This window comes from Dreissena polymorpha, chromosome 3, assembly GCF_020536995.1.
Source record: "Dreissena polymorpha isolate Duluth1 chromosome 3, UMN_Dpol_1.0, whole genome shotgun sequence".
In the NCBI taxonomy this organism is placed as follows: domain Eukaryota; kingdom Metazoa; phylum Mollusca; class Bivalvia; order Myida; family Dreissenidae; genus Dreissena; species Dreissena polymorpha.
In genome coordinates this window covers 140,285,408-140,308,737 of record NC_068357.1, presented here as the reverse complement: position 1 = coordinate 140,308,737, position 23,330 = coordinate 140,285,408, and the positions used below count along the sequence as shown (strand labels likewise).

The window sequence follows — 23,330 nt, the reverse complement described above, 5'->3', positions numbered from 1 at the left end:
GTTTATTTTTAAAAGAACGAATTACCGTAGGCAAAAAAAAAATTAATATCTAAAGCAATCCACGTTTGCTCCGCAATCGTGCTCAAGCCAGATACTACACAAAGGTGGCTATATGTCCATGTCATTTAACATTGGTTTAAGATATGTAGATCATAAAATATCATAATTAAAACCATATGTAACTTGGCCGTTTCATATTATCATAAAGGCTGTCAAAATGATTTGTATGTATATGATAACTTTACACATGACTGGAATATAACGTTAAATAACAGTTCAATGTTAGATCTTTATCAAAATTTCAAAATCAATTTTGAATAAAATGCTTTCTTAGACATTCTACCATAATGTTTGAGGTTCATTTTAACTAGATTTGGATTTTAAGATTGTCAGCCCATCCACTACATAGTCAAACCGGTCGTTATGCAACAGAAGTTTATAGAAAACAACGATACCGCATTTGTTTCGACTCGAAGATGAATTAAATTTTGTTTGCATTTGCCAGGCATGTTATAACAGGCATGTTATAACAAAAGGCCATCTGTCCGTCTGTCTGTCCGTCCGTCTGTCTGTCTGTTCTTCCGTCCATCTGTTAGGACGTCGGTTACAAAGTGTATAACTTGCGCATGGTGTCTGCTTGTCAATAGTCAAACCATTTATGCCTAGCGTTTAGAAAAAAGGCCTAGGCAAACAGCGTAGACCCAGATGAGACGCCGCATGAGGCTGAGTCTCATCAATGTTCTAAAAATAGAAATAAATATACTAGACATACCTCATTTTGGAAATAAATTGATCCAATTTAGAAGTATGAGATAGTCCACTAGGCATAAATGGGTTAAAATCAATACGCTTTAAGCTCACAAGAAATACGATTGAAGAAAGAATAACAAATGAAGGGTGGAATGAACTCCCATCTCACATGTTGTTCATTATTGTCGATCCACCGCGATAATAACGCTCTTTTGAGATTGATGTACTACTAGTATGTGGTAATTAATGTTATAATTACATCTTAATTATTTACGAGTCTTAACAAATTTTTCCTTCGGAGGCTAGGATCAAAGTGAAATCTTTGTTTTTCTTATTTTTGTTTTACTTTCTACTGTAACTGTTCTGTTAAAAATGTACGAAGCCAATTACTATGTTTATTACAGGTAGCGCACAAGTAACGAGTCATTATTACTCTATAAGCCCTTTTTCATCTTCGATCTATGTGTGTGTTCTTCTGAAATATTGCCATCAAATTCCATTTTTAAAAGATAGACGATCAACATGTGTTGACGTAATGTGACACAGTGCCACATTATAATAAATATGTAACTTACTAAGTCGGCTTGTGTAGTAATTTTTCAGCAGTTGTTGCTGTTTTGTTAATAAAAATGCGTTGAGCAAGTTGATGTCACCAAAGGATCAGGGATCCCTTTAATAAGCAGGCTACTGTAACTGAACGTTCGTGAGATAGACAAACGATAAAAGATGGTTATAGTTTGTAATCCGAATAGCATGAATCAGCTCAATCAATCGAATCTTGGTTAACAAATGGAGTATTGAGCTTCTTTCTGAAATGAATGTTCGTTTATGAACTCATTTACATCAATGACAATGTACATTCTATCGCCCAATTAGTATCCCGGACGCTGATGTTGCCTGGTTCGGATAGTGAAGGCACATGCCGCTCGTGAAGCTGATGTCATCAAGGGCAATATCGCCTAGGTAACCGTCCCCGACCGTGGCTTCAAACGTTACCTATTGATATTACAGCATGTTAATCACTAGAGCATTACTTTAACAAAATATTACCAGCATTATTTGTTTTCCGATTTTCATGCATACAGTATAAACAGTATTGAATTACTTATGACATAACTACGTTTGCAACTCAAAGCATTATCAATGTACGTGCATATTTCGTATCTTATTTCACGCAGTCCTTTCCGTTTAATGTTAAGGATTTACACTCTTAATCATGTAAACACGTGGCTTATTTCTAGATACGTACTGACGACCGATCTTTGACATATGATAAATGATAATACTCACCAGTTCATTTTCTTATTTTGATTGCCTTTGTTTTCAGTATTAAATATACCCCTGTCCTCTTCATTACACATTTGCATATACAAATTAGCAAAATCAACTTACGACGAATTTCTCCTGCGAAACCAGCTTAACGATCCCCTGTTTCCATTGGGTCCCTTGTTCGCCGGTTAGTGTCCAAACTCGCTCCGCCGTACTACCGTTTCCTTTGTACACGTTCAACTGACCGGACGACTCGCCGTTCATGCTGTACCAGAAGTTGAGGCAGAGACCTTGAGGTCCTGTAGGATTGAACTCGGGACTTTGCAGCCAGGCCTTTTCGTCTTTTACACGAGGGGCACTTGATTCGATGTAGACGTAAGCTCCTGTACAATATTATATTGTGTGTTTAATTATCATTACAAGCTACGTAAAGCACGTCTGAAATTGAATTGTATGGAGTCATTGCGTATGTGATGATTCCTAAGCGATTAAAACTATTATTTACTTGAGTACAATTTGGGTGACTTTATACTCTGAAATAAAATGCATACAAACTTCGTTTTTGTTTCAGTTTTTTTTATGTGTTTAGTATTATTCTATGAAAGCATACTATGGACATATACAGTGTTACACTTTTTGGGGTTTAAGCCCGTTTTGGCTCTCTGCGAATAATAACGCCCTAAAATATGTACCGGTATATGTTATATCCTTACAACCACATTATCCGTAATATGAAGTTCATGCATGCGTACCATTTGCTGTACCGAGTGTATGGTCATTCTCGGGCCCTGTATCGTCAGTTGGCGTGCTTTCATGGTGAACCACCCAATCAAAATTGTCCACTGAGCGCGGGTTTGTCCAATAACACAACGTGTCCATGTCAAACGTACAATCGGCATCTGAGTTCACAAAAAAGCATGGAAGCGGTTAAAGGAGAAATTCAAATACAAGTTTTTAATAAGCACGGATGATTTCACTGTAACTCGGAACATTTTTCCTAAATACACCAAGTGCTGCTTCTATTCCCAGCAAACGGACTCGAATGCGTTTAAATAAGCCTGCGGCTTTCGATGCAATCGAGCTAAAATAAATGGCTCTAAATTAAACTAACGAAAAAGAAGTGTGGCAGATGGTCAGACAGACAGACACACATACTGGTATTCGCCTCAATAATGCATAAGGTTGCATAACAGGAGCATTATAGAAAGAGAAAAATACAAATGTTAATTAATTTTGTTTGCAAAAGTATTAGAAGAAATTAAAGTGTGATCACGTAAACGGCGAACTATAGCATTATTCGATATCCATGATGAAGTCATAACCTAGTGTTTTATCTGCTGAAATGCCGGGATTGTATCAATTAAGTCAGAATCTTAATTATGGTAGCATGGACAAATGCAAGCTATTTCTATATGGTTGCTTAAAAAAGTAAGTTCACGGAGGCTGTTGTTAACATAACAATACTTGAACATTTATTCTTAATCATTTTAAGTTCTTATGTCTGCACTTTTTAAGTAAAAAGATTTTACTTAATTTAATATGTTCTTTCTATAACTTCGAATAAATTACATAAGTTGACAAGAACTCCCTCATAATTAGAACAAATCAACGCAAGGTGTGCTTTGATTAATTTTATCCCACTTTTGCATTGAAATCGGTTGATTAAAGCCCCGTTGATTAAATTTCTGCTATAAACCACGGCAGGTGTTAGGCTACGTTGTAAATAAATGTAGTTCCTTGTATATAACAACTTAATGTTATATTGATGTTATAAAACGCTTAGATTTGCAATTCAATACGACTACAATTGTCACTAATAACGCACGACTCTCTGTCACAGAATGATATCCTGATTTAAAAAAAAGGATTAATTGATCAGCGGTTATTTTTGTAACGCGGAGTAATACACTAACCTTGGTTACACTACAGTCATTATCAAAGTACGACACACACTCTTGAAAACTAACTTTGTTTAAATAAAAAGGTTTACTTAATAAAACGTGGGATAAATAGAATAATAGATTAGTGTTAATTACAGATCAGGTTTATCACTCGGCACGAAAACGAAAAAGCACTCGCCAAGGCTCGTGCTTTTTGTTTTCTTAGCCTCGCATGATTAGCCTGATATATAACCAACACTAACCTAGTATTCTCTTTGAGTCGCGTTCTGAGGAAACTGGGCATAATCCATATGCGTAAAGTGTCGTCTCAAATTAGTCTATGCAGTCCGCACAGGCTAATCAGGGACGACACTTTCCGCCTTAATTGGATTTTTGCTAAGAAGCTACTTCATTTAAACGAAAAATGTCATAAAAACGGAAAGTGTCGTCCCTGATAAGCCTGTGCGGGTTGCACAGGCTAATCTGGGACGACACTGTATGCACATGCACCATGATCAGTTTTCTCAGAACACGACTCAATAAAGGCAAAACTACGTCATGCAATCTTCGTCGTCTTTAACTTAATAATATTTTAATATAGTATAATGATATAATTTATTTAATTACTTACCTTTACTCTATTGAAATGTACAAACATGAACATAATTTTTTATCAAAATACTATGCTTTACATGTATGTCATTAAACCAACACGTCTTTTTGAACCATCGGCGTAATTTCCTGTTACATCAAAGATCGAAACAATTCTTAATATACTTTAAAGATGTCTCTTTAAATTTGACAAAAAAGGTCCTTTCAAATTCACATGTTGCCGTTAAATCTTACCAATGTTACTGTACCTTCATATTATGTTAATTTTGCTAAATCACATACCGGTAATCTATCGTTAAGTTAGAAAAAATAACTTAAATGAGACAGAATGCCTTTAGTCTTCAGCAGTTCCTTAAAAACTCTCCAAATGGGTAGAGCAACTTAAAAGTATCGCCTTGAACCAGTGTCCTTTTAAATACGTTAATCACCTTATGACAAAACCCGTTGAATTCTTACCAATTTGGCAGAATTCTCCGGCAAAACGACTTGCACATAGACACGTTGTGCCCAATGAAGTGCCGCCATTCAAACACGTGACTCCTAATATTGGGGGTCCTGAGAAAAAGAATAATGAAAATGTGACACGAGAGCACAAGCTCTCATCAGGGATTCAGATTAATAACCGCAATTGAAACAATACAATCCAATGCGTTGTGAATTTACTATAGTCCTTAAGATTGTTCTGACGCTTATTTTACTGAAAACTCATTGATGGTTAGAAATGCATACATTATCTCCCGTTACGCATCGCCGACATGTAGTCTCATGTGTGCCCCATAAAAATAAGCGAAAACGAGAATATTGTTCACTGAGTTTCGATAAGATCTCCATGAGAAATACATTATGTAAGTTTGATATTTTAACATATAAGTTATGAATCGCTTCCTAATAATAATAATATTGCAAGTATACTTGTAAATACAAAAATAATCATTTATAAACTTGATTTCGGGATAATTAATGCCAGTTTTAAGCGCCGAGTCTTCTTTATAAATATGCAATTAAAACATATACCCATTTTCATCTGCAATGGAGTTAACAGTCATTGCTTGGAGTTTAGAGTAACTATTGGTTTATGGTACGACGATTCTAAAGCAGCGCAAAACCTCGACAGGACTACTTGCGTATTCCGTATTGTCGAGTATTCTGCGCCACGAGAATGCATGTCAATAGTTTTCAAATTTTAATAGTTAACTGTAATCTCTTTTGAAATAAACCGATATGTTTGGAGAGTCTTGTGTTCCATCCCGCACATACCTTCGTGAAATCCGGCGGGGAATCCATACGCTGCAAACCCAATATCATCTACCACATGGTTATGAAAATTGCCATAGCCATAGCAGAACGCGCCAAATCTCACGTTTCCGTCACGGTGTGTGATAGTGTGGTAACCGGTTGAAAACATCTGTAAATTGAAACATGTTTATTGGTTTAGTTTACCGTGACTAAACATATTTATATGTCAACATAAATGTAATCTTCTTTAAACTAAAAAACAACATGAATTTGACGATAAGAAATAATTTATTATATGTGGTTTGTTTGTTTAGCCTTCATTACGTTCACATAAGTATTTGCCATAATTATCTACTAGGCATGATGTGTCTATATTCATTTCTATGTATGGCTGAACTTAACACGATCTTGGATTTTTTTCTGCGATCGTGTTTCTATGAAATAGTATATGTTGTATTATATTATATTTCATTTGCTCGCTTAACGTGTTAAAGTGAAGTGCTTGCATGCACAGCGGGAAAAGTTAAAATTGCAATACTAATCCAGTTGTGCCTTGCAATAGTATGTTTAAGAAGAATTGTAACACCTTCTTATAAGCCAGTGATTTCAAATTAATTCACATTAACGTGCATGTATTTGTCTAGACGCTACACCAAGTCATTCCGCCTTATAATTGTGTACATATGTTACACAGTTTTGCCGTTGTACTATGGAATGAATGTCAATTTACAATTCGTCAATCAGGAGGAACTGACATTTTACGTTGTAACGCTATTGATGATAAATATAACATACCTAATATTTGTTTAATTTTTCTTTACACTCATGCACACAATCATTGTTAATAGACCCCCCCCCCACAAAAAACCCTGTGCAAAATGGCATTTCCTTGACGCTGTAAATTGTTTATATTGTGCTTATTAAAATTTAAAACTGTATTTGTCCCTTAATGCTAGATTCGAGATAGTTTTCACATTGTCGTAGTTTATCATTCAATAAATAACAATGGGTTTACCTTTTCTGTACACAATACTTACTAATTACCGTACAAAGTAAGTTCAATACTTTACATACTATTTAATAAAAATGAGTACCGTATGTCATATACTTTATAAACGTTACCTGATAAGTAATAATTATGTAGTCTGTAAAGGGATACGGTACAGGAATGACAGCCATCGGTTTGGGAGGCAATTGTCCGTCTAAAAGTATACCGGACGCCGACACATTTTGGACTGTAATGGTGAGAAAATGTGCCTGTGTCGTGTATATGTCCGGAAACACGACGTAATATTCCGTGGAAAACTGTTCTATCGCCGGGATCAGCGCCATGAAAGCCTCTTGTTGCTTATACAGGATTGCGACGAATCTATCGTTTGTGGCCGATTGTACAGATACCGCCGTACTGCTGAATGTGTGGTAGAGAGTCCCGCCCTTCGACTCTGAGAAGCAGAATTGACCGATCGATTGTCCGGCTATACAGTAGGAGGCCGTGTCATTCAAGCCATAGAAAAGCAATTCCATAGGCCTGTTAAGTGCTATCGGTGGGACGATCGCGGTTGTTCCCCATTCGTCCGTAGGCAGAAGCTGAGCAAATTTCATGTTACAACGCTGGGTCGTATTTCCAATAAAGTCGCAACTTGCCGCCGAGAACACGGCTATAGGTTTGTTCGATGTAACAATAGCTCCTGTAAGGTCCTCAGTCGTTGTCAACATCTGATAAAGGTCGAGATGGTTGAGGGTCACAACGGTGGATTGGTTTCCTATCGTCATGTTCACAATCGTCCCGTTAAATGGAGCAACGAAGACCACCTCGGAAGGAAAACCGGGTTTCCAATTCGCAGTATACGCGATGACGTCATATTCCGTGCCAAGAACGTCAAGAGGAAATGCCAGAAACGTGTCCCCGCTTGCTAGAGTGTAACTCGTAACAAAGACCGAAATATGGACACTGGATGAGATGTAAATGCCCCTCCTTTCTTTGCCGGTGGTGAAAAGTTCCAGTTTGCTATTGAAGGTAAATTTCAGGCTTTTGTTGATCGTTTGCGTCTTGTTGAATGAGAGATATGGAATGAATATACGGACCTCTCCGGGTATCTTTGAAGCGATGTCTAATTGGATATGATTGCTTCTATCTTGCACCAAATTCGCTGGGATTCCGATGTAAAACTCCTTTCCAAACGATGCTGAAATCGAATATTTCATATATTGATAGAGCAAACTGTGCAAAAACTGACTTATGTCATTTTTACGACCGACGTTGTTCTCTTATTACGATAAAACATAGTTTATCGTTATTTAAGTACACAATCGACCTTATAAACATCAACTCAATAAATTATGGACAATTTAAATTAAAAAACCCATACCATTACATTTTTCCTAATCTTTTTCTGGCAATAAATAATATGTTGGCATTGTTTGTAGCATTGGACTTTAACCCTTAAAGAGAGTGACCATTTGTATATTTTTGAGATAACAATCATTGTAATTGTTATACTTTGCTGTAATTATCTAAACAAAAAGTTAAAGCGGGTATGTACGATCTTGTCAAATATTTATTTATTAATATAAAATGTGTAAAAAACTTATTATACATATATTTCAATATAAACTAACATAAAAGTTAAAAAGAGCATGTGTCGAAAAATGCTAAATAAGCCAGATATTTAAAGCGGGTATATACGATCTTGTCAAATATTTATTAATTAATATAAAATGTGTAAAAAACTTATTATACATATATTTCAATATAAACTAAAATAAAAGTTAAGAAGAACATGTGTCGAAAAATGCTGAATAAGCCAGATATTTAATTCTGAAATCGAAAAAGGCTGTACAGCCGAATTCGCCAGCATGTATATCATGCATGTACGATGTGAATCTAAATTTAGTTTTACGGTTCATTTGAAATTCCTGCAGCGATATCGATTCATACGACACACGAACACTTACTAAAAAGACGAATGCATCGGTTATTGTAAAAAAATAATTACGAATTATCTTCGTCACAATCGGCTCGGGGCGCTAATTTGTATTTGCTGTATTTTATGAAATTCGTCTTAAATGTATCATTTTTCTTGCATATTGTGTGTTATTATAACATATTTGTATCAATTTTTTACAATTCAGCACATATAAAAATCGTATATACCCGCTTTAATTCTGAAATCGAAAAAGGCTGTACAGCCGAATTCGCCAGCATATATATCATGCATGTACGATGTGAATCTAAATTTAGTTTAACGGTTCATTTGAAATTCTTGCAGCGATATCGATTCATACGACACACGAACACTTACTAAAAAGACGAATGAATCGGTTATTGAAGGAAAATATTACGAATTATCTTCGTCACAATCGGCTTGGGGCGCTAATTTGTATTTGCTGCATTTTATGAAATTCGTCTTAAATGTATCATTTTTCTTGCATATTGTGTGTTATTATAACATATTTGTATCAATATATTACAACTAAACACATATAAAAATTGTAAAAACTCGCTTTATTGGTTCCTTTGTTATCCCCACGCTTTTAAAAGCGTGGTGATATTGTGGTTATCTCCGCCGTCAGTCCGTCCGTCCTAGACACTATCTCCTCCTACACTATTAGCACTAGAACCTTGAAACTTACACACATGGTAGCTAGGAGCATATGTGCGACGGTGCACTATTTGGAATTTTGATCTTACCCATGGGTTAAAAGATTTTGGTAAATAAATGGCTAAAAAATCATTTTACTAACAACATGCGACGCACATGATAATAACTTTTGACCCAGGGGTCAAATCAAAATTCCAAATAGTGCACCGTCGCACATATGCTCATAGCTACCATGTGTGTAAGTTTCAAGATTCTAGTGCTAATAGTGTAGGAGGAGATAGTGGCCGATGGGGGTTGTGGGGGCCCAAAATTTTGTTTTAACATATGACAACACGGTCTATCTCGACCATCCATGTCAACATTGCCCAAACCAGGGCCAATAATAAAGGTAAAGGCAACTTGGTTCCCGTCCTCTTTCAAATTTATCGAGAAGCCCACGGGTACTACTTCCCCGTGCCCCTAAATTTTTGTTCGTACCCAAAATTGTTCGTACCCAATGTTTTTCCGTACCCAATTTTCGTACCCACCCAAATTTTGTTACGTACCCACCCACATTTTTTTCGTACCCAATTTATTTTTCGTACCCATATTGTTTTCGTACCCAATTTTTTTCCGTACCCACAATTTTTTTCGTACCCAAATTTTTGTTCGTACCCAATTTTGTTTGCATAATTTTTTCGTATCCAAAATTTTCGTATCCAATTTTTTTCGTACCCAGAATTTTCGTACCCACATACACAATTGTGGTGATGAAGATAACCTTAAATTGATGCTTTTATATCCATCCTCTTCAAAAGCATCGTCACTCCAGCACTGTCAGTTCTTTGATTCCTATTTGTCATTGATTATCCCCATGCTCCAAATTGGAGCGGAGCTGGGAGATTTTGTGGTTACTTCCGTCGTCTGTCCGTCCGTCCGTCCGTCTCCCTATACACTATAAGCACTAGAACCTTGAAACTTAAACACATACTATCTATGAGCATATGTGCGACAGTGCACTATTTTGAATTTTGATCTGACCCCTGGGTCAAAAGTTATGGGGGTTGGGATGGGGCCGCGTCAGATATTTTCACTCATTTTTTTAGGTTATTTTACATTAACTTATTTATTTCTACACCGATTCCCTTTTAATTGATACTAAACTTCTCTTATGACAATAGGGTCAATCTCAACTATGCATGGCCCCATTACCAACCCTGGGACGCCCGCCCACATAGACAACGCCCACGCAAAATTTTGTTTTAACTTCATTTATTCACCAATTGAATTCAAATTAATACTTAACATCTCGTATGACAACACTCTCTATCTCGAACATCCATGTCCTCATTACCCACCCCGGGGCCCCACCAACATAGGCCTTGCAAACCCAAAATTGCCTTTCAAAATAACATCTATGCGGCGTGGGGATACGCGTCGGCGTCTGCCGCGCCATTTCTTGTTTTATAATGTTTTACGCATTATTGCATTTGTAAATTTTAAAATTTTGAAAAAGAAAATCAGACCTGTCGCAGATATAGTTCTCTTGATTTAATTTGACCGCATTTTGCTTGTAGAACTGTACAACGTTTAAGTCATGCTGTACATGTTTTCGCAGGCTGACATTGATGTAATTACGTAAAAAACAAAACCACGTTCACAATAGGTATTTGTTATTGATTATCCCCATGCTCCAAATTGGAGCGGAGCGGGGAGATTTTGTGGTTACTTCCGTCGTCTGTCCGTCCGTCCGTCCGTCTCCCTATACACTATAAGCACTAGAACCTTGAAACTTAAACACATACTATCTATGAGCATATGTGCGACAGTGCACTATTTTGAATTTTGATCTGACCCCTGGGTCAAAAGTTATGGGGGTTGGGATGGGGCCGCGTCAGATATTTTCACTCATTTTTTTAGGTTATTTTACATTAACTTATTTATTTCTACACCGATTCCCTTTTAATTGATACTAAACTTCTCTTATGACAATAGGGTCAATCTCAACTATGCATGGCCCCATTACCAACCCTGGGACGCCCGCCCACATAGACAACGCCCACGCAAAATTTTGTTTTAACTTCATTTATTCACCAATTGAATTCAAATTAATACTTAACATCTCGTATGACAACACTCTCTATCTCGAACATCCATGTCCTCATTACCCACCCCGGGGCTCCACCAACATAGGCCTTGCAAACCCAAAATTGCCTTTCAAAATAACATCTATGCGGCGTGGGGATACGCGTCGGCGTCTGCAGCGCCATTTCTTGTTTTATAATGTTTTACGCATTATTGCATTTGTAAATTTTAAAATTTTGAAAAAGAAAATCAGACCTGTCGCAGATATAGTTCTCTTGATTTAATTCGACCGCATTTTGCTTGTAAAACTGTACAACGTTTAAGTCATGCTGTACATGTTTTCGCAGGCTGACATTGATGTAATTACGTAAAAAACAAAACCACGTTCACAATAGGTATTTGCTCCCCTTCTGTAAATGTAAATAAGAACTTAACGTTTGTTGCGTTATGCTAAATGGATTGTATCACACAATAGCTTTTGCTATTTGACATTCATACGCACACACCAAGCACATTAATATGCACATAAGTAAGTATGGAACGCCATTACTGACTTCATATGACTGTTGTCGTTGTTTGCAGTACATTAATCATTATTTTCAGTGGAATATACATGCTTTGTGCAATTTTCTTTACGTTCGGTTCATTCGTCATTGTATGCAGTAGTTAAAGCATTACGCGAAGTAGTAACAACATTGTTCTGTGCAAACTTCTTTCCATTCGGTACATTCGTCATTATGTGTAGTAGTTTTATCAGTATGCGCTGTGCAAACGTCTTTACGTTCGGTACATTCGTGACGAATGTACCGAACGGAAAGAAGTTTTCACAGCACGTCATGTTGTTACTACTGCACTTAATGATGTAACTGCTGCACGTAATGACGAATGTACCGAACGTAAAGACGTTTGCACAGCGCATAATGATAAAACTACTACACATAATGAGTCATGAAGAATGTACCGAACGGAAAGAAGTTTGCACAGCACGTAATGTTGTTACTACTGCACATAACGATGTAACTGCTGCACGTAATGACGAATGTACCGAACGTAAAGACGTTTGCACAGCGCATAATGATAAAAGTACTACACATAATGTTGAATGTACAGAACGTCAAGAAGTTTGGACAGAACATAAGTTCTCTTTGTTAAATCTGCAAGAAAACATCTCTTGTCGCCATTATGATTCGACTATTGGTAAGCCAATGACCGCACATGATAGAAGACATTATTTAAAAGACCAAATCAACTCAAACGCTAATTTCAAATAAAGTTCATGTAAACATTTCACTTTTTATGTACGTTTGCTTGGTTATACATTAAGTATTTAAATCTTGGGATTGCACACCCAGAGAGGGTAATCACGTGATAGTCAAGATGGCGACGTTCATTCCGAGGCAGGTTTTTTTCGCCATTTTCTACCTTTTATAACTTGTATTAATTGTTTAAATGCCTCTCACTTTCCAGCCATATCAGTAAGAAAGTTACTAGCGTTTATTTCGTGTTTACATTCGCTCTTTATCTCGACTTTACTCGCTGCGAAATTTCTTAGCGGGATGACCTAATTAAAACTGAACCAAGCAAATTGGCTGGGAGTAAAGTCGATATATAAAGCGAATTTAATACGAAATAAACGCTTATCACATGTTTACTGATATGGCTGGAAAGTGAGCGTCATTTAAACCTAGAACAAAAGTAATAAAGGGTATACAACTGCGAAAATTAACTCGGCATGGACATCGTCATCTTTACTATCACATGATTCCATCCACCCCCCCCCCCCCCCTGACACCACCTACTCATTTACACTACTGTTGCGGTCATTCGCTAACAATTTTTACCGTTTAAAAGAATGATAAAACCCCACTTATTGCTTGAAAACTGAATTCTTTGGGGTCTAAAATTCCATTCACTTTAACTTAAATTTCTGTATCGGCTGTTGTTTTGATGGTATGTCAGAACTTTGATAATTCGTGTTTGATTTAATATTAGTGTCCTCTTACCTATTTAGCGTAAAGACACCCGATGCTATGATTAATAAGAAGAGAGTAGTGTTGTTTTGTTGTGACTACAGTTTTAAAGCGGGTATATACGATCTTGTCAAATATTTATTAATTAATATAAAATGTGTAAAAAACTTATTATACATATATTTCAATATAAACTAAAATAAAAGTTAAGAAGAACATGTGTCGAAAAATGCTAAATAAGCCAAATATTTAATTCTGAAATCGAAAAAGGCTGTACAGCCGAATTCGCCAGCATGTATATCATGCATGTACGATGTGAATCTAAATTTAGTTTAACGGTTCATTTGAAATTCCTGCAGCGATATCGATTCATACGACACACGAACACTTACTAAAAAAACGAATGCATCGGTTATTGTAGGAAAATAATTACGAATTATCTTCGTCACAATCGGCTCGGGGCGCTAATTTGTATTTGCTGTATTTTATGAAATTCGTCTTAAATGTATCATTTTTCTTGCATATTGTGTGTTATTATAACATATTTGTATCAATATTTTACAATTCAGCACATATAAAAAATCGTATATACCCGCTTTAATGTACGGTTTTGCGTTTTAAACAAAGAAATTCAGAAATAAATTAAAGTCACATATGATTGTCTATTGAAAAATTTGTCTCTTATAAATGCCTATGGTATTTAGTCACGAATTATTATTCCTTACATACTAAACATGAATACTGGGTTCCAGACTATAATATGAGAGGGGCAATGAACAAAAGATGAATGCTGTTTTTTTATTTATGATTCACTGATTTATTTTAAACTTAAATAATCATAATTAATGTGCGTTCAGCAGTTATACATGTACTATGAATTAGCGATTTTTGGAGAAGAGATAACTGAAAATTATTCTATATTAACGTATATTTAAATAAAATCACTTACAAATTCCGCTTGCCATTCGAACAAAACAGCAAAATGAAATGGTAACAAAAATGATAATGTCAAATCCACCCATCATTGTTTTTGAATACATAAATAACACGAAAACATCACTCTTTGAAAATTGGTGTTTGTTAAGTAACGTACGGAGACGAATAGCCCCACAAGGGAGTTAGGGATTGAAGTGGCATCGGGCTTGATAAGAGATGGTAGTGATAATACATGTAGATAAGATCAGTGTAACAGATGTGTTCTAATTTAAAATAAGCAATGATAACAAACCTCACGGCATGACTTGGGTCACGAAATGGAGAGATGGTGTGGTCACACGTTCAGCACACGATGAGATGTCGTATTGATATTGTCCCAGGACACGAAGTCCAGACTTGCCGCACACGTGGCAAACCATGTGACACTTCATGACATATGAGCTACGAACTGGGAAGACGAGGTTAAGTGCATGCCCGTAAAATGTCGTCTCAGATTAGCCTCGGCAATCTTCACGGGCTAATCAGGGATATCACATTTCGCTTTTATCGTAGGTTTGGTTAAAGGGAAGTCCCTAGAATCTCTCATCCAGTTATGGTTGAAGGTGTCGCCTCTGATTAGCCTCTACAAACTGCACAGGCTAATATGGGACGACATTTAACGCACATGCATTTAGCCCCCTTTTTTCTGGCAGCTCATGTATATACCTGGTGTTATGTAGATAAGGTGCGAACACCCCTGATCTTCGAAAATCGATAGAGCGCAGAAAGATTGATTTCATGAAAATGTATAGAGGATATTTGTTTGATTCGGTGGATTATCGATTTTAATTCACGAGTGATCATAGAAAATAATATTTTCACGAGTGGCGCAGCCACGAGTGAGAATATATGTTTTTTATGATCACGAGAGAATTAAAATCGATATTCCACCGAATCCAACAAATTTTCTCTTTATTTTATGCCTTTTTTAACAGTTTATATACATTGTTAAAGGGCTTAACTAAAAAATTTCGCTGGGATAATGACGTCATTTCGTCAAAGAAATGACGTCATTTCACAGTAATCGATAATTTTCACTGATAATTTTCATTGTTTGAACAGTGAAATTATCAGTTTTAATTCACCGATATTTCCCTATAAACCGCCGGAAAGCATAAAGCATAAAAGTCACTCAGTCAGCGAGCGGGCCGGCCTGTCGGTCGTGCGCTCGTTTGTTATTTTGTTCGTTCGTTCATGCGTCCGTCAATTTGTTTGTTCGTTCGTTCGTTTGTGCGTTCGAGCTTTTCTGCGTTCGTCATCATCATCATCATCATCATCATCATCATCATCATTATCATCATCATCACCATTATCATCATTTTTATTTATTTTTTATTTCATTTCTGTATATATTTTGTATTATTTGTACTGTATTATATTAAATGCATATTATGTTAATGCTGCCACGTTAAAACAAAATAAATGTGGAATGAAGTTACAAATTCGATTGGTGATATCGTCACATAGCAGGAGGAAGGGTGCCTTGGGTACTTTATGACATCTCATGCCGAAAGGGTGATTGATGTCGGTGTGTCATGCTACATTGTCCTGTTTATTTGACCCTTAATGCGATAAAGCCGCCTTTATGTTAATGCTGCCAGTTGTCTTTACACACATTCAAATCACACATGTATGACTACTTGAGTTTCTTAATTGGACAATCTAACCACAATACTTTACGACAGAAAATTCAAGTCAGACTAATATATAAGGGAGCCGGCCGATGTCTGATCTATATGAGATAACTTGACGCTCAAATGGATAAGAAAGGGACCACCACAGCAGTGTGCTAATACACAGTGTAGACTTCCGCTGTTTTATTGTTGTAACATGTTTGTTTAGAAAGCATAGGCAAAATAATATGGAACCCAATTTTGAAATAAAAAATCGTCTGAAAATATCGCCGTTGACTTTTTAATTGAAGAGTATAGATGACATCAAAGAAGGGATTTTCTAGACACCTGGAGACAACTGAGGACGACACATACAATTAAGTAAATAATAAAACAACTCATAAGCATCCAATGGATAATATCTTACTTAAAGGTCAACAGATAAGTTCAGGCTAAAAATCGTATTTTATAAAGGAATATAATTGCATCTCTGTCCAATTAGATGTCTTGCAAGCGAATGTTTATTTCAAATGTGGTATGTGCTGTGATAGAAACCAACTTTGCGCATAAATTATTAAGTTATTTAATAACGTGCCTTGAACTCGTCTGTGAGAGTTTAAACTTGTATTAAACTGTGAAAAGCACCCATGGTACTTCACCGATGTTATTTCCCTTTTACATACGAACAAGTTTTGAATGAACACACATTCACATAGACATACATTATGGCAAATAATCGTATCAATTTAATATTTATCAAGCATCTTACTGAATGACCAGGATGGTTTAATCGCCTTTCTATTAAATATATATTTTAGTATTTTACACTATTTCAATTTATAACGTTTTTTATAATTTTATTTTATTTTGTATGCTTGTCACACCAATATATTTAAAAAGAAAATAAATACATTTAATGCACTAAAAAAGCTAAAACGTTGAACACAAAATAAGTAAATAAATTATTAAATACATCAAAAAATGAATGAATGAATGAATAAATGGCTGGCTGGCTGTGAGGGAGGGAGTTAGGAAGGAATTAAGGAAGAAAGGAAGGAAGGAAGGGAGGGAGGAAGGGAGGGAGGGAGGGAGGGAGGGAGGGAGGGAAGGAGGGAAGGAGGAAAGGAAAGGAAGGTTCGATCGATGGATGGATGGATGGATGGATGGATGGAAGAACAAATGAACGAACTCATGAACAAACGAACGAACCAATGAACAAACGCACGAACGCAAAAAGTAACGAAAAAAACGGACGGACGAAGGGATGGAAAGATTAATGAATGAATGAACGAATACATAATAAGTTAAAAACAAAAAACAAAACAAAAAAGCATAAAACATAAATGAATGAATACATGAATGAACGAACGAATGAATGATCGAACGAACAAACGAACGAAAAAAAGATTTAACCAAAGAACAAACAAAAAAGAACGAAAAAACAAAGGAACAAAAAAACGAACAAACAAACGAACGAACCGAGGAACGAACCAAAGAACGAACGAACCAACAAACAATAAACAAAGGCACGAACGCACAAACGAACAAACAAAACAAACGGATGGACGGACTGACGGACGGATGGAAGGATAAATGAATGAATTAATTAATAATTAGATAAAAAGATGGGTAAATAATTAAAAAAATAATGAAATAAAATTACGTTCATACTTCTTGTTTGTTATTATTTTTGCTATTGCATACTTAAATATAATTTAACTACATGTATCAACAAATGCATAGTGTTTTTCAATATTATGAATCTAATAACTCTATTGTACACTTCACAGGTATTACAAATAAACCACGCGGTAACAAGATTCACTTTAGCATTTATTATATTCAATCTTAAAATGTTCTTCATTCCTTGAATAAAATAAATATTTGCATTCCATATTTCACATCTTTATTAAATTAAAGACCTAAAAGTGCGTTTTTCTTCATTATTTTCAATAAATAATCGAGAGATCGAGATACCGTGACCTAATCCCTTTTCCTTCGTTATCTATAAATAAACTATTTATTTATAGATCTTTGATCCAGGTTATCTACAGGCTAACCCCATACCAAATGGTATGATGGTAACACCATTGCCTGTCCGTACAGGCTAACTCCGTTAACATAAGGCCTGTTGAACAGACTAACTCGAGTCGTATCGGGTGTTTTCTAAACATCCATTTGATATTTTGTAAATAAACGCTAAGTATAAAATGTACAGACAAAAAGTATTATACTCCAAAACACATGTGTTTAGTATGTTCCAATAACTGCCTGAACTTAATTGTACAATAACACACGAAGACTTGGGCCGGACGTCTATACTCGATCCTCTACCGACATAACGGCCCGACGGCAACTAATCGGCTAGGGCCGATTATAGACGTTCAGCCCAGCTCTGCCGTGTGCTATCATTTATATTACATACACAGGTACTTGAAAAGAAGTTTTTGGATCCTTCTCTCTCTCCCTCTCTCTCTTTCTCTAGACTAGTTCCACGGCCAATCAAAATGCAATTATGCGTTGAAGATTATGTTTAATGCTTATAAGTGCATGCCTTCATGCCTGTCTGCGTTTGGTAGTCAGTTAGGATTCATTTATTACGGATGCCCGTTTATGACAATCTGCCCGTTTATCAGTAGGTCTCTTGCTTTTATTTTATTTAATAAGACATGAGCAGCCATGGAGATATTGCGATGGTTAAGGTTTGAAAAAGTCATCTTTATTCAACATGAACACTTGTTTTAAATTCGTGTTCAAATCATGTTAAATGCAATACTTTCTAAGAAAACAATGTCATCGTATAAAAGCGCGTTCTTAACATTTCATCATAGAAGCCAGTACGAATGTGCCTTGTCTGTTAATTATTCAGTATTTTTATTGGTCAGTAAGTATTATTTCGCACGCGTGTGTGCATCATGACCACCCAATCGAGTGGGTTACAATACAATTTCTCATCAACCAGGACTACAAAGTTTCTGCAGCTCGCACATATGTACAGACACTGAACTTTCGCCATAACTGCTTTTTCAATTTAAGTCGATCACTTTACATTGTAATAACAATTAAATGCCATATGTGACCTCGAGCGTGATTCGCTCCAACAATCACCTGCATAGGAGGCATGTGCCTTATCAATCAGGTCAGTGGCGTTCAAACAATTAGGTCTATGAGAATGTTAGCTACGTTGTTGGTCACGAGATCCAAAATTTTGAAAAATTTGTCAGGTTCGATGACACAGAACAAAAGCAAAAGTAAGTCAATTAAAAACAGCAAAATCGTACGTAAGTACATTCCTTTTTGGTATACATCTATATTCTGAATTGCATGTTAATGTGGCATAACACAACAACATTTCATCTCCAGAGAGAGTTAATGGGGTTTAATTTGTTCCTTCCATGCAACCACACAAAGACTTGAAGAAGCGGCAACGGTCATACGCAGCTCGACATAAGCCCATTAATGCCTAGTGGACTCTCTCATCCTTCTAAATTGCATCAATTTATTTCCAAAATTAGGGATTTCAAGTATATTTATTTCTATATTTAGAATATTTCTTACAGAAATTCCTTCAGCAAACAGCGCAGACCCTGATGAGACGCCGCATCATGCGGCGTCTCATCTGGGTCTACGCTGTTTACCAAGGCATTTTTCCTAGACACTAAGCATAAATGGGTTAAAGAAATTAAAGGCCTGAAATCCACACCTACAAACGTCTTTGAATTACATGTATGCGCTGTCTAACAGACGTATTACGATTTGTTATTTTAACGTTTTCACAAAAAAATGTTTCTCATTTTGACAAGCTACCTTGAATTTATGTTTTAATGCATGTCGTACAAAGATTTACCAGTGATCGATTAATCACTATTCTACGGATTCCGGATAGGGCCATCTATAATCTCGCCCTTCTTTCATCAAGGCAGACACTAGACACACGAAGCGGTACACGATATTTTTCGCAACATTCGCGGCGACGCACGATCTTTTTCGCGACAGTCGCGGCGACGCACGATATATTTAACACGATATATCGCCTTTTGCGCTACCTTCACGTGCGTCGCCGCGACTGTCGCGCAAAATATCGTGTATCGCTTCGTGTGTCTAGTGTCCCACTTGATGAAAGAAGGGCGAGATTATAGATGGCACTATCCGGATTCCGTACTATTCGAATTTGACAACAACGTCTATCGTAGTAACGTAGCTTGAGTGTTAAAGGGGCCTTTTCACAGATTTTGACATTTTTTTTAACTTATTCATTAAATGCTTTATATTGATAAATGTAAACATTGGATCGTAAAAGCTCCAGTAAAAAATCAAGAAAAAAAATAAAAAAAAGGAAAAGAACATTGCCCGGAGCAGGTTTCGAACCAGTGACCCCTGGAGTCCTGAAGTAAAAACGCTTTAGCCTACTGAGCTATTCCGCCGAGTACACATTATGGACGTATTTTATACCTTATATAAGCAATCTTCGTAGTTTAACAAAATTTAACGACAAAAACAGAACTCTCCAAATTATTTAATCGTTTCGCGTTGCAACGCTTTATAATTTTTAGGTTTTAAAATCGTCAAAAGATGCATATAATGGCTATATTAGAGCATGGTTAATGTTCAGTATTACTGTTTCCTCACAAGTATCATAACTAAAACGAAAACTTACGAATCTGAAACAACTTTTTTCAATTTTGTCAATTTACCAAAGCGTGAAAAGATCCCTTTAAAACTGCTTTTACATGTACACTGCATACTTCTTAGAACGAAAATCGTGTTATGTCATCAATCATATCAATCAAAACGTGTGAAATGATCAATCAATGTCGTAATGCCTCCGTGGCCTAATGGATAAGGCACCGGCCTCCTAAGCCGGGGATTGCGGGTTCGAGTCCCACCGGAGGTTACGAAGGACATTGTAATACCAATAGGAATACATTTTATGTCGATACATGTTCTTTAAAACAATGCGAAAATACGAGAGACTTTGCCGAAAGTCCTCAAATTTTGGTAATCATTAGAGGGTAACAACAAGAACGTCTCTCCAGATAGATTCATAGTTTGATTGTTTTCATATTGAAACACGGTCATAACGAAACTGTATCAGTTATACGACGTATGAAACAAAAACCATGCAAGGCCAGAAATATTCACCTACAAACCAAATAGCATAAGATGTATGTGCTGTGTTATAAACATATTATACGGGTGATTATAAATTTCTCATAAAAAGTATTTCTACGTTTGAAATGCTACCTTAAAAACATGTTTATTGCATACCGCACACAGCTAAACGAGGGGGTTCCTTCTATTTTATCACCATTCAAATGTAATGGATACGTCAACGGTAGTAACGTAGCGTAAAAGTCAAACTAGTATTCATATCGCTACAGTGAATATTGCACCATCCTAAGAGAATGAGAAACGCGTACTTTCTTAGATTTACTATCGTTCTATGTCATACAATCATATCAATCAAAACAAGTTAAGCCACAAAGTTATATTTTAAGCGTAAAGGCTCCGTGGCCCAATAAATAAGGCACCGGCCTCCTAATTCGGGTTCGAGTCACGCAAGAGGTTACACATGACGCGGGATTTTAGATAAGGCGAATGACAATTGAAATAACGACACCAACTTAGTTTTGAAATTGATTTAAATAATGGTTGTCTTAAAAATATTTCCGGACATATTTAAAGTAATTTTAAGCGTTATTTCTTTAAAGTTGACCCAGCATTTGTAAAAACATTGCAAGATATTTACATTTCCAGAAAGGAAATTCAGTTCTGCGTTAATAAGACGAGTTCGTTGAAATCGCTGCACAACTCAAGAGGTAATAGCTGTTTAAAGCGATGCACACTGTTTTCGGGTCATTTTCAGTTGAATACCTTGTTAAATATATTTTGTGTTCATTACATATGAAGTTTTTACTATAATCTTAAAGGGACCGTCAACGAAAAAAGAAAAGTTTTAAAATACCGTATTTTTTTTACAATTATTAGTTTATATTGATGAAAATATCATGACTGGTGTATTACATTACTTGAAAAAAGTTGTTAAGTTTTCATATTTTCTGTATATTCGGTAATACATTTGACTGGGTACAGGTACCAGGTAACTACCATTTAACTATAAATAACGCAAGTAGATTGATCATCATCGTTACGTGGTAAACCCAGGAATGCAAATTGCGCATGCGTAGTGAATTGTATATATTTGCGTTATTTATAGTGTGTTTATCGTTATATCACCTATTTTCGCGATGTACTTACGATTTCACATCGCGAAATTGTATTACCGAATATACTAAAAATATGAACTTTTTTCAAGTAATGTAATATACCAGTCGTGATATTTAAATCAATTTAAACTTATAATTGTAAAAAAAAAACACGGTATTTTAGAACTTTTCTTTTTTCGTCAATCGCGGTTGACGGTCCCTTTAAACAATGACACAGATTTCTTTGAAAGTTTTGCCTTAAGAATAAAGATGACTGTTGCATCAAACAATATAAAAACTTCAAGCACAAATATGACTGGATGAATTACACAACGGAACGGGCGAAGGAATTACAGATGAACGAGCGGGTGGACTGATGGGCATACCTAAATGATGAGACTTAAGTGGCTACCATAAGCAGGCAGGCGCAGAGACAGGTGCCTTTCAGCATTAAAAATGATGTTAAAAATACAAGATATTGATATACTGTGGAACTCACCTAAATGGCTGATTGTACCATGGTTTCTCGGAAATTTGAATTTTGTGACGTCAAATATCATTCCGCAAATGTTACAGGTCTCGGCAATCAGTAAATATAGTGTTTTATATAATGGAAACACCTTAACATTTAACATCTGAATGGACAGTGTTAAAGTCTGGACGCCCCTCCCCATGGATGAGCTACACAGAGCAGCCCTCAACAGACCTGAGGCCACTTGAAAGGAACACTGTAGTAAGGAAGCGTAACAGTCAAACAAGAGGGCCATGATGGCCCTGAATCGCTCACCTGACTAACCTTGCTTCATGAACTTAAATTTTATTAGACCCATGTACAATCCCACGCCAAATTTCATAAATTTATACATTCATACAACATTTCATTAAGACGTGATGAAAACTGTGACCTCTTTCACCTACACAAGGTTTTACTAGAATTGGCCCTGTGACCTAATTTTTGACCCCAGATGACCCATATACGATCCAAAATCAGATATTATCAAGATATACATTCTGACTATATTTCATTAAGATCATATGAAAACTATGACCTCTATTGTATTCACAAAGTATTTCTATGATTTGAAAACTGTGACCTCTACTGTCTACAAGTTTTTTTATAATTTGACCTAGTTTTTGACCCTAGATGACCCAA

General features: G+C 36.1%; 1 protein-coding gene and 1 non-coding gene across 3 annotated transcripts; one reads left to right on the top strand and one right to left on the bottom strand.

Annotated features, from left to right (window-relative positions):
* Positions 1-1,475: 1,475 nt before the first annotated feature.
* On the bottom strand, positions 1,476-14,529 carry LOC127871678 (uncharacterized). Of its 2 annotated transcripts, none has more exons than XM_052414805.1 (7): positions 14,333-14,529; positions 6,870-7,933; positions 5,769-5,916; positions 4,968-5,066; positions 2,772-2,918; positions 2,143-2,402; positions 1,476-1,559 (listed from the first exon to the last, which is right to left on the bottom strand). In XM_052414805.1, exons 1-7 carry the CDS (start codon positions 14,421-14,423, stop codon positions 1,533-1,535), a joined length of 1,836 nt encoding a protein of 611 aa, XP_052270765.1. In that variant the 5' UTR covers positions 14,424-14,529; the 3' UTR covers positions 1,476-1,532. The 2 variants fall into 2 exon arrangements, with proteins under 2 accessions (XP_052270765.1, XP_052270764.1); XM_052414804.1 differs by having other exon boundaries at positions 1,476-1,746; positions 14,333-14,528.
* Positions 14,530-20,792: 6,263 nt separating this feature from the next.
* Trnar-ccu (transfer RNA arginine (anticodon CCU)) lies at positions 20,793-20,865 on the top strand. The gene has a single exon. It is a non-coding gene; the product is annotated as a tRNA-Arg (tRNA).
* Positions 20,866-23,330: the final 2,465 nt, after the last annotated feature.

What these genes read in the sequence shown, in the direction of transcription:
- LOC127871678 (XM_052414804.1), bottom strand. Translation starts at nt 14,423, where the DNA reads ATGTATTCAAAAACAATGATGGGTGGATTTGACATTATCATTTTTGTT. An exon ending in ACATAATTATTACTTATCAG is followed by an intron (nt 5,917 to 6,869) that starts GTAACGTTTATA and finishes TTCAATTTACAG; the next exon opens with ATGTTTTCAACCGGTTACCA. An exon ending in TACACTCGGTACAGCAAATG is followed by an intron (nt 2,403 to 2,771) that starts GTACGCATGCAT and finishes AATATTGTACAG; the next exon opens with GAGCTTACGTCTACATCGAA.